Here is a 13,261-nt window from a genome sequence, read left to right on the forward strand (position 1 = left end):
AGTTGTGTTAGTAAGAGCATTGTCTAACATTATTTGAATAGTAGAATTCAGTTACCATTCCACAGTGTTTTGTCCAAAAATCTTTTTTCAACCATACTGTACGTCACTATAACACTAGCTCCTTGAAGACAGGGACTAATATGAATGTATAATATATATGTAAAGCATTACATAAATTGTAGTCACTATATAAGTGCCTGCAATAAATAAATAAACATTATAAACAAACCGCTAGGATCTTATTTTTGGCAGTGGTTGTTAACAACTAATATGGTATATAATTGGCATCACACTGTAGGGATCTGTGTGACATATGCAACTTCTGAGCTGCATACTTCCAGGTTATTGACTCAGAAAATACTAAGATTCTTGATCAAAATCAAAGTAAGGTACTCAGCTTTCTCAGAAAAAAGGGTGGTCAGAAAATACCATAATTTTCTTTATTGAAGAATTTGTCTGTATTATTATTTATTTTTCAGAATCATTGCCAACCCTGTAACAAATGTATGTGTCTGCTGAACAGATGATAAGCTGGGACCTGATTGATTAAAGTAGTTGTAAATCTCTAAAATGAAAAATTTGCAAATATCCTCACAGAGTGTATACCTGCCTCTGCCCATAGCACTTAGTATGGATCCTGTCTGCTCTCTCCTTCTTCTGCTATGTGCAGGAGGCACCGCTGCCAGATTTGTCCAGACATAAGGCAATTCTGGAAGGCAGCCCACCCACCCTATAACATACATCAGTTAATTAAAAGCCTCAAATGTGCATGTTTCCCCATGAGGCTGATTAGAGTGGGGTGTGTCTTTTCCCTCCAATCAGATCTCATATTACACTTAGCTCTATTCTATGTGTTGTGCAGTGTGTGATATCACATCTTAGCCCCTACCTCCTGGAAGCTTAGAAATAACATCTAAACTGTGTACTTTGAAAAGCTGTGAAGGAGAGAAAGCTGCAGATAAACAGATACAGATTATGTAGGAGGATTTAATTGATCACTGTGTATCACCTGGAGCTAGTCACCTTTGGGGGCTTATGTATGGTTTATTATCCCTTTAGCTCCCTTTCATCTGCATCAGAATGGAATACATATACCTTTATTGTACACAGGTTAAATAATACATTTTATAATTTCTGCACCAGTCAACAAACCAGTAATGTTTACTGCAAACATCATATCAGGATTGGGTGAAATGTATATTGTATGTTTTTCTATATGTCCCTTAAAGCGGGATTCCACCTGCATTTTTTTTAAGTAAGCAGCTACAAACGCTGTAGTTGCTGACTTTTAATAAGGACAATTACCTGTCCTAGGTGCCCACGATGATGCCCCCCCCCCGATGCCGATCTGGATCATTGCAGGTCCCGCGCCGCCATCCTTGCAGCTTCACTGCCCGTTTCCTACTGTGCATGTGCGAGGCTTGCGCCGATTTGTGAATGGGCGGCAGCTCTCTGGGATACACACAGTTCCCAGAAGGCAGCGCGCCCCATTCACAAGAAGGAGGATGCAGAAGAAGACCCACTGCGGATAAGGAAGAGGCAGATTAGGAACATCCGCATAGCAACAGGTATTTTGAGTGAGTATAAAAAAATGTTTGGCAAGCTACTGTAAACAAATAAGTAAATACCAGCAGCATCTGATTCAATAAATTAATTTTATTTAGAAAAGCAGTATTCAAGGTAAATACATATTAAAGTACCATACTATTTAGTATGCTACAGTAATATATAAGTTTCATGACTTTGGTACAGTAGATGGCAAACCGAAGTGTATCTTTATCTTATGAAAAACATGTACTATGACGTGAGCACTACTCATCATTAGATTATTCTGTGACTTTAGTGGCTAGTCCTGCTCTGATGATTTTACTTAAGCATACAATAGATCTTCTTTTAACATTCTTCATGCTCTCTGCTGTCTTTGTGATCTAACTGCAAACTGCAGTGCAACAATTTAAAAGGAAACAGCTTCTAGAATAAGTTTACTGTACACAATCAAGCATGCATGTTATACTTTACAATTATCAAAATTCAATGTTTTATTTTTAAATACAAATAATTTCTACTGTGTTCTAGTCAATGTAATAATAATAATAAAAAAAGAACAGTAAAAGACACTAATACAACCTAATTTAAATAAAAAAAAATATCTAGCATTTAAATATTAAAACATACCTGATAAACAGAAATGTTCTTAAAGTTTAATAATATAAACACAACTCTACAGCTTTAGTTACTTTACTTACCTGTAATGAAGTATGTACTACAATGTTCAAGCTACTTGGTTCAGTAGAAATCTTCACTGCAAGACTGCCTTGTCCTCTTCCTACTACTGATCACCCAATTTTGATCTAACACTACCTGTAACATGATCTCTGAATGGGGAAGTCTGAACAGTCAGGCCCCGTACACACGACCAGTTTCCTCGGCAGAATTCAGCTTCCGACCGAGTTTCTGGCTGAATTCTGCCGAGAAACCCGGCCGTGTGTACACTTTCGGCCGAGGAAGCCGACGAGGACCTCGGCGAGGAAATAGAGAACATGTTCTCTATTTCCTCGTTGTTCTATGGGAGAACTCGGCCCGCCGAGGTCCTCGGCGGCTCCAGGACTGAACTGGCCGAGGAACTCGATGTGTTTGGCACGTCGAGTTCCTCGGCCGTGTGTACGGGGCCTCACAGGATTCCCTCTACCATTCACAGATCATGTTACAAGGGAGGGCAGGAGGTTGTGTGTCCCCATTTGATCATCTTTTAGTGCAGCTGAGCCCAGAGATCCAAAGCTGTTAACCCTTAAAGCACCAAAAGTTCAGCAACAGGAAGAGGACAGAGCAGCCCTGCAATAACGATTTCTACAGAATCCAACAGCCTGAACATTGTGGAACACATTTCATTACAACTAGGTAAAGTAATTAAAGCTTTAGAGGAAAAAAGGGAATTCAAAATTACCGTATATCGAAAAAGATATATAATTTTTTTTATAAGAAAAATATTATTAGTATATTGTACTATCAAAAGATTATAAAATGACCATAGGATCTAAAATCAATATTGTAAAAGAGCAAGATAAAAAGTAAATTACATGCTTAATTATGTTGGTATGGCAGGCTCAAAAATGATAACATTCACTGCAATATTTATTTCAACAAACTGATATTGTCTTAGACCTCTTGCATACATTTTTTGGCATACAGGCATTTTTTTTGTTTTACTGTGTGTAAACATGTGGTGTATATAGATCTGTAAAAACAAACAGCATTGTCGTCAGTATTTTTACATGCACCCGCTCATATACCCGTGTATGCCACACTCCATTGATTGAAATAAATCTAAAGGAATTTTTGCATTAAGTACCCTTAGGCCTCATCCACACGAGAGGTTAAATAGAGGACAACAGTCTGATGGACCGTTTTCATCGGTCAAAACCGATCGTGTGTGGGCCCCATAGGTTATTTAAACATCGGTTAAAAAAAAAGCCAACTTACTTTAAATTTATGGTTAAAAATCCATGCATGCTCAGAATCAAGTCGCCGCATGCTTAGAAGCATTGAACGTTTTTTCAGCACGTCGTTATGTTTTACGTCACCGCGTTCTGACACGATCATTTTTTTAACCGATGGTGTGTAGGCGTGACAGACCATCAGTCAGCTTCATCGGTTAACCGATGAAAATGGTCCATCGGTCCGTTCTCATCGGATGGACTGATCATTATCATTATCTATTCACTAAGCTTTGATGCAAAACCTCTTGCAAAACCTATTGCAAAGTGCAACATCCCTTGTAAAGCAAATCTCCTATTAGCCTTTTGTAAATCAACCCAATTTATTGGGTTGATTTACACACCAAGGGCTCTAAAACAGCATACATTTGGAGAAATAAATCTTGACTTTTTCCTTGTAATATTTTTTAAAATCTTAGATTGTAATGATTTTATTCATGTGATACTAAAATATATTATAATATTATTTTTAACAGTGTTAGATATATGGTAATCCACATCTCCATGTGTCTTTATAGTCCCATTTGGATGTCTATATTTATATTCAAAGCCTAAGTGCACTCAAAATCACAAACAGAAAAACCAGGGACATAAGTTTCAGCCCTTCCCCACCCAACCCCACAGCCATAACCTTTAGGTGCAGTGGGGTTCAATGCGTTTTACTATGCCCAACCTTTCCCCCAACTCCATCATTCACAGAATCTGCACTAGAGCTGGAACACAATTTATGAATGGAGTAGGGGCAGATGATTGATAGGTTCACCACTCCACATTTAGATCATGTTCAGTAGTGCTTATATGAATGGAGCAGCTGGTCAGAAAGGGTCTCTAAAATGCAGGAGCTGGAGATCTACTTGAACAACACTGATGAAGTCAAAGATCACCGGGCATAGTGCCCCCCCCCAAAAGAAAAAGAAAAGACAGTAAGACTGACTTTTTTTTTATAAATTATTTTTATTTAGAACAAAAATAAGTATAACACAAGAGTGCAGGGTTTAGGAGTGCGTTATGCAGAGAATGCAGGGTTCACCATTGCATTACACCTAAAATGTAGGGATCAGGAGAGGGATGTGCTCAGAATGCATGATTCAGGAGTGTGTTGCATTTAGAGTGCAGGGTTTAGGGGTACATTGTGTTCAGAATGCAGGGTTTAGGGGTGCGTTGCACTCAGAATGCCGGGATCGGGTGGGAGTGGGGGATCATGCAAAGGGTAGTAGAAGACACTGCTATGTGTGAGACCCTACCCATAGCAGTGTCCTCTGCCCCCTTCACATCACCTCTTTCGCCATACACAGTGGTGTGTTTTGCCCCCTTCCCCTATAACAGTAACCTCTGCCCCCTTCCCTCCCATAGCACAGTGTCCTACCTGTTTTGACAGCAGAGACCAGGAGGCAACACAGATCTGTAAAGGGGGCGGGAGCTGGCAGAATTACTTTTCATATTAGAAAGCTGGTGATTGGTTGCTCAGGACCACCCCATGTCCTAGCAACAAATCATTAGCGGTTTAACATAAAATTTTAATTTGCCTCCTCCTCCTCCCGCCCTCAGTCCTGAGCTGTGATTTCTCCTGGTCTCCACTGTTCTCTGATCACAGCGGCGGAGGAGGATGAAGGCAGGAGGGAGAGAGACCGGGATATAGATGAAGTGGCAGAGCCACAGAGGAGGCTGGGAGGGGAGACAAGAACCGGCACATAGAAGGTGGGGGTTTGGCGGCACAGGAACCTGTTCACGGTCCACCTGTCACTTGCGTGTTGTCTAATAGGTGGACCGCGATTGGCGGATTAAAGATGCCTGCTATACTGTATAGAAGCGTGTGGCTTTAGTGTTTGCAGACTGGTTTATTATCACTAACAGAGAATTGTGTCATAGAAAGCTTTGGGGTGATTTACTAAAACCGGAACACACAGAATCTGATGCCGCTATGCATAGTAACCAATCAGCCTCTAACTTCAAAATGTTCAATTAAGCTTTGACAATTAACCTATGGTTACTATGCACAGCTACACCAAATTCTGTGTGTACCAGTTTTAGTAGATCCCCCTTTCTGTATTTTTCATACACTGAGATTATACATTTTGTCTTATTTATTAATTATGTACAGCAGGGGTACCCAACCAGTGGCCTGGGGGACACATGTGGCCCGCAAAGCCCTCTGATGTGGCCCACAACCTCCTGCTCTGGGATGGAATAGAATACTGTTATTAAAAGTCAGTTTATTACTAAAATCACAGTGTATATATGGTCATATCTGTTCGGCAGTGGTTACTGGGCTGCTTTCAAACAAATTCGCAGATGCAGAGCAGTGCACAGAGCCATAGACTTCTGTTACTATCTGCGAGTTTGGTGAGCTTTCAGGAACTGCAGAATATAATAGAATATAATAGAAGTACATTGCATTGCACCCACAGTGCGGGTAAACCGCAATGCATCAGTGTGAAAGCAGCCATGGACCCTCCATTCACCTCTAAGGAGTGGCAGATGCAAACCGACTTGTGTCCTAACTGAAATCCGATACGGCTGTGTCTGCAGAGCGGACACAAACCTGACATCTGCCAGCTATGCTCATTGTGGCACGCAAGCAGTTACCAAGTCGCATAAGTGGCCCTCACGCTTCAAAAGGTTGGATGTACAGTATATCTCAAACAAAAAGAAAAGAAAGGAGGGCGCACCGACCTTGTGCATTACCACTTAAAATGTTATTAAAAACAGAATAAAAAGCAATGGTCCTACTCACAAGGAAATTTTGAGTAAGTGCTTTTCAGACAGCTGGACCAGAGCTCACGACACCTGCCAGTAGAACCTCAGACATCTGAACGGCTGATGCGTTTCTGGGGCGTACCCCCTTCTTCAAAGCCTAAGTGGTCCGTATATCTGCAAGGAGTCCAGCTTTAGGGTCCATTTACATTATTAGGCCTCGTACACACAACCGTTTTCCTCGACAGAATCCATCAAGAAACTTGGTGGCAGAGCTTTTTTGCAGAGGAAAATGGTCGTGTGTATGTTTTTGTTGAGAAAACTGTCGTGGAACTCGACGAGAAAAAAAGAGAACAAGTTCTCTTTTTCCTCGTCGGGAGTTTCAATTTCCGCGTCGTGTTTCTCGTCGGGATGGTTTACGATGAGAAACACGTTCGTGTGTATGCTTAGAAACCCGCACATGCTCAGAAAAAAGTATGAGATGGGAGCGTGCCTTCGGTAAAAGTGAGGTTTCTAATGGAGATAGCCCATTCGTCACGCTGTAACAGACTGAAAAGTGCGAATCATCTCTCACCAAACTTTTACTTAACACGCAGTAACATGAGACTAGCAAAAGCAGCCCCAAGGGTGGCGCCAGTGAAATCAAACTTCCCCTTTATAGTGCCGTCGTACGTGTTGTACGTCACCGCGTTTAAGAACAACAAGATTTTGTCTTGACAGTGTGTACACAAAGAAAGCTTGTCAAGATTCTAGACAAGCCTAACAAGGAACTCGTTGAGGAAAACGATGTTTAATTTACGTCGAGTTCCTCGGTCGTGTGTACGAGGCCTCACATTGTGTTAAATGCATTGCTGTGTTGTGGAACCATTAATTTTGAATGGCATTCCAAATGCATCTCGACAATACACCAGCATTGCAGCTCACAGTAGTGCCCTACAGATATATGGCATTCTGGCACTGGCAGCACATCTAAATGAATGGGCTGCCTTAATGCAAAATGCATTATTGCACCAGGATTTGCAGGTGCACATGGACCCTGAAAGATAATACCTAGTGGTTAATTAAAATTCCCTGCATCTACCAAAAACAGAAATATTAGTTTTGTGTGAACTAGCTATTTAAACAAGAACAAATATATTGACATATTTCAAATCTTTTTTACTGGCCATACAATTATGATTTCCAAAATGCATTGGAAAACTATTGAAACAAATACCGGTATTTTATTTTATTTTTTTCTGGAAAGATCGTCTATTACATTAACCCCATATATTCTGCCCAGCATCAATTAGAGGGCCAATACTGGATTTACTAACTGAAAAAGATGTATCTTTTATACAGTAGTATTTTACCTGCCATCTTAAATAGAATTGGCCTATGATCTAAAAATTTCTATAGTTCAACTGCAATGATGTCTCTCGTATTTGCCATTTTCCCTATCATTCTGTGAGACTGGCTTAACTTAAAAGTGCCAAGTAGTTACAATGCGTGATTCATATTTTGTTAAAGTAGTTTCATAGTCTTTTAGCCTTGAGCTTACTAAGATGAAACATATTTTTCAATTTTCAGCAGATTTCAGATATTGCCATGTCCATCAATGAGTTCATTGAAGCATAAAAGCAAACAATGGGAGTCAAAGGTTATTTAGCACATAGATGTAAAAGACTGGTACTTTCAGCTCCCTGCCACCAAAACTGATGTACTACTCTCACACATTTATGTGCTGTTTTCTCATTGATTTCAGTTGTTTCGCTGATGTATATGAATTGGTTTAAGAGAGCCACATAAAATTAACAAAAACAAAATTAGTACAGGCTATCATTCTATATATAGGTAGAATTTTGAAGAATTGCTGTTTTAGAATTTTTATATATATATTTTAAAGCTAAAAAGGCAACTCTGAGCAGTTGATTATGTTTAAGACATTTTTTTTTTAGCTAGAACTATTTTTAATTGAGAATAAACAGAAGTATTCTTTGATTTTTTGATTGGTATTATGCATACATATGTTATAGTTCTTATATCCAAGCGTAAACTCCACCAATTCCACTTTTATTTTAGTTGTGTTTAATTGCAGATCATGTTCTGATTATGTTCTACCTTCTTAGATCTTCCATGTACATCAGTGGTGAGATTTTTCCACATGATACTTCCTATTTTTTTTAAAGCTTGCACCCCCTGTTTTATTTGTTTAGCATAAATATATTTATTAAACATTACCTTGACTATTTTCCTTTATCTTGACTGTGTTTTTCAAGTGACCAAAGGTTTTCAGGCATAGGATTCAAATTAGCATGTCCATTTTAAGGAACAGAGAAGTATATATGAGCAAATCAATGGCCCAGGTTCAAGATGCAGCCATGTTCAGTAAAATGTGCTGCTATTATTATATACAAATGGAGCCCAGACCTATTTATGTTGATTGTTTCTCCATTATGCTTTTTATTTATTTTATTTTATTTATTTATTACCTAAAAATTTCACAAATGATTGACTAAACTGGTATCCCTATAGAAAATGGACCCTAAAAGGGTGAAGCCCTTGTGTGTTGATACGGGTCCCAATTCCCTTTTAGCAGCCAGTTTTAACAGGAGTACTAAAATGTATCTATTAGAGCATTCATCCAGAAGGCATGATAAAGCATTGTTAGCTTAAATATAAATATAATTATTTAGTTTAGTGGAGACCTGGCGCAGGACAAGTCACTCTTTGGTGACCTAAAACTGTACATATCTACAGTGAAGTTATGCACTGGGTAGTGGGAGTTTACTTGTTTTTAAATTACATTCCTTCTTTTAAGGCTCTAGAAGTATACAAAATGTATCAACTACTACCACTGAGCAGGCATTTGGAAGCCTCCATTTAGGTGGAGATGGAAAATCAGATGGAATTTTTATCATGTTGGCCATAGCCGATAGTAGCGACTTAGGTTCAGCAATAAAGGTTCTGTGTTAATCAGAGAGATGGTGATCTAACTTGATTTAAAATAATCAGTACAGTAGAAGCAATGCAAATTGTATTAGGGTCACATAGGGTCCCCCTTGTCAAGCAGTCAGTCACTGTGTACCTGATGAAGGGGATCCTGCATAGGTCAAAAAATTTGATTATTATTTTTACTGATAACTCTGCAATAAAGTAAGATTAAAGAACATTTTATAAAGTCGGTGATATGAAACCTATCATACTGTACCTGCAAACTCAACATTGTATTTCATTAGCCCATTCAGTATGTTTAGATTTCAGTACCAAACATCTAATTCAGAGAGTTATGGTCATACATGTGCATGGTTTAATCTGTTAAAAAGATCCGTACTAGGGCTCTCATGGCTTAATCCCATGGTGTGTGGGCACCATGAATAAATATTAAATAAGAGTTAAATTTAAATAATTCCACTGAATGACCAGTAATATGCAAGATCAAAGTGGCCCAATTTGTTTAACATATATACATTTCTATTTTCTTAAACCTTGCCTTGTTTACATAGCTTTTGAGAGCATGAATTAGGCCAGCCACAAGCTGTTATTTTCTGCGAAGATAACAAAATGCATTTTTTCTAAATTGAAACAGTTAATTATTTTTCTTTCTAGTGTAGTATTAACATCAACAAACTGACAATTAACACCATGGTGATAATTTCCCAAGATAATTATTTATAAATGCATTGATATGCAATGTTGTTTGTCATTCAACATGACACAAAAACTGTTTTTATAAATTATATTCTTTTTGTAAACTCTAGCTTTGCCTTTGCAGCATGCACTCTCTTGTGATTTTGCTTAAATCTTTCCAGTTTTCCCTTTTTTGCTTTGCAACCCTATGGCTTTTTTTTTTCTTTATAATGTTAAACAAAACTCCCCTAAGTAATGAACATATTGTTGAATTTCCATAGCTTGATTATATATATATATATATATATATATATATATATATATATATATATATATATATATATATATATATATATATATATTAAGTCTTGGAAACAAAAACATTAACATTTCTCTCATACATTTCAAAAGAGCAGGAGGTTCTTTAATACTACCACTACAAAATGTCATTGACATGGCAGTCTGAAAAGAGATTTCTACTGTAAACTGTTTTTGTATTTCATCACAAGCTACTGTAGTGATTGCCTGTTATTTGACACAGGATTATTAAATAGTAAGTCATATTTTTTCTTTTGCATTTTTTAATCTGTGATGGCCACGCTCATGTCTCCATATTTTTCAAGCCCATGCCACTTGCCCCTTGATTAAATATCACTTTATAATGAATACCTAATATCTCTGCATATTATATATATGCTGGTAATGATTAAGATGTTTGACATAATTTGCTATGTACATCATTTTTCTGCCATAGTTATTTTAACTGAAACTTTCACTTGATATTGACTTTGATAGCCTAATATGTGTAGAATTATTATGAATAGTATAGCTACATCAATGTTAATTGTTTTTAATATTGTGCAAACTGTATCACAACTATGGAAGTATGTTTAGGTACATATTGCATGAGACATGAGTGCTGTTACTTTTTTTTGAGAAATGTCTACACACAAGCTCTCATAAACCTTTATTCTGTCTTTAGAATTTGGAATGATTGGAGATCATACAATTAAAAGTCAGCGACCAAGATCTGTTCATGAGAAAAGGGTCACCCAGGAACAAGCTGATGCTGCTAAATTTATGGCACAAACTGGTAATACGTTAGTTACATTTTTATACTTACTGTTATCAATTTTAGAAAAACCACTGCATGCTTCCATAATCCTTTGCATATTTGTCAGTTTTTTCTAAGCTGATACTTTTTTTACCCATTTTTCTTTTTTTTTCACCAGTTACAGTTCCATAAATAAAGTAGCTGCAAAATAAACAGATCACTTCCATTTCAAATGTGGCTAACTAACCCATTGTCTTTACAAATACAGATGTAATTAATTTGATTCCAATGCAGAGCAGAAATGTTTACTGCCGTGGAATGATTCTATATACTAATAAGCGCTCATGCACAGAGCTGACTGTCACAGTTGCAACCTACTCAGTGTTCTAAAGATGTTAGATTATGCAAGTTTGTCTTAATTCACCCCTATAGTGACTGCAGACTGTAATGCCTTCCCACCACGGGGCAGGACTGCATGCACTTCAGCAGACTAAGGATAGACCTCTGTGCATCATCTATCTGCTAATGTGCACTGTTGTTTTGAAAAACACACTAAATTTATATGATAGCCTGCATTCCCCACAGAGGTGAAAGGAGCAGCCTTGTATATATTAAACCACCTTGCTGCAATGGAGTTTATTGGGTGGGCCTCTGAAAAATTAATACTGTGACAGTGTGCATGAGTTCTCACATGGTGAATGTAATTAATTTGTCATGCTGGAACAGAAAAGCATGGTACATCTGTAAGTGGAAAGATTCAAAATCAAGCCATGATGTCAGTAAGCTTAAAATACAAGTTGTTCCTTTATGGAAGAGTACCTTTTAGCATTCACAATTAAATATTAAAATGCTTCTAGACTTAGCATAACTTAAAACCATTTTTTTTACTGACAGATAAGTTGACTTGCGAAGATATTCTTCTGAATAAATATATATTTACTTCAACCATCTTTTAGCTATAAAACATTTAAAAAAAATTGCATACATGTTTGTGAATGTCACTAGCTGCTGATTCAAAAAATGACAACTTGTGTTTTAGGTTTATTGATTCTTTCAATATAAATTCATTTCAAATGTGCAAAATTGCTGAAATCAATATGCTTCATTTATTTTTATCTGCACACTTAAGCTAAATCTTTTTTTGTGTTAATCCCTTATCTGAGGAATTATCTAGCACTGAAGGGGTTATGGTGTGCAATGATTATGCACTAGAAAAATACTTTCAATTAACAGATGGCAAATAGCTTGTCTTTTTCAGTAAAGTAAATTAAAAATATTATAATTTAGAGAGCTGTGATGATCTACAAAAACACAGAAGGTTGCAACATTTTCCGAAAAATTACACACAAAGGAATCTTTTCAATTTTTACCAACAGGTGAAGACATAATAAAACAATAAAGCTATATATATATATATATATATATATATATATATATATATATATATATATATATATATATATATATATATATATATAAACACATCATTTTGTAAAGGCTACACATTTTTCATAACAGCTTACACATTTATGAAAGTTTAGCGTTAAAAGAGAAGTATGGGTTTGGAGGTTTTTCCCACAACATACTTACCTAGGTGGATGCAGCATTGGTCTGATGCTGCATCTGTCCCCCAGTGCCTCTACACCGAGAACCGAGTGATCAAACATCAGAGATGGCTCAGTTTTCACAGCCCCCGGAGCAGAGAGCTGCTGACTGTCAATCAGCATCTCTCCGCTCTGCTCCTCCTCGCTCACTGAAATCTGGTCATAGATGGCTCGTATTTTGGCCAATTCCTGCTCAATTAGCTGAAATTCAAGCCATGGGTGGTCCTGTAAGTGCTACTCGTCTCAACAAAAGTCAGTTTAAATATTAGAAAGTAATCAACCAAACATTAACTGCATCCTATCAGGTGTAGTCATTGGTCAGGTATTCAGGCAACTGTATTGCCGCGTACACACGGTTGTTTTTTGGCATTAAAAAAAATGAAATTTTTAAAAACGTCATTTAAAATCATCGTGTGTGGGCTTCACATTATTTTATGGCTTCTGAAAAATGACAAAAAAATGTTTTCCCCTTCAGAGTGCCGTCGTACTAGTTGTACGTCACCGCGCATTGTTCATCATTTTTCAAAAACGATGGTGTGTGGGCAACATTGTTTTTAATGATGAAGTTGGAAAAACCTTGTTTTTTGGACATGCTGAAAAATGTCATTTTTTTCATGCTGAAAAACGACCGTGTGTACGCGGCATTATTGTTGTTGCTGCCTAAATACAAAAGCCATCATTGGAGATTCCTCCTTCCACAATGTTTAGCATGAATGGTATAATCAACTGATCTTGTAATTGTGTTCAGCTTGCATGCTTAGCAAGAGAAAGTATTACTTTTACTGTAATTTGTTAAAGGGAACCTT

The 13,261-nt window shown here is 37.3% G+C and overlaps 1 protein-coding gene across 4 annotated transcripts in view; it reads left to right on the plus strand.

Moving 5' to 3' along the window:
* The window catches only part of ADGRB3 (adhesion G protein-coupled receptor B3), a 1,023,178-nt gene that overhangs the window by 337,953 nt on the left and 671,964 nt on the right, over positions 1-13,261 (plus strand). For all 4 annotated transcript variants that reach the window (XM_040349908.1, XM_040349906.1, XM_040349909.1 and 1 more), the window contains one exon: positions 10,780-10,890. In XM_040349908.1, the coding sequence (XP_040205842.1) occupies positions 10,780-10,890 (111 nt within the window). The remainder of the gene's footprint in view (positions 1-10,779; positions 10,891-13,261) is intronic.

This window comes from Rana temporaria, chromosome 4 (genome assembly GCF_905171775.1).
Source record: "Rana temporaria chromosome 4, aRanTem1.1, whole genome shotgun sequence".
Lineage (NCBI taxonomy): Eukaryota > Metazoa > Chordata > Amphibia > Anura > Ranidae > Rana > Rana temporaria.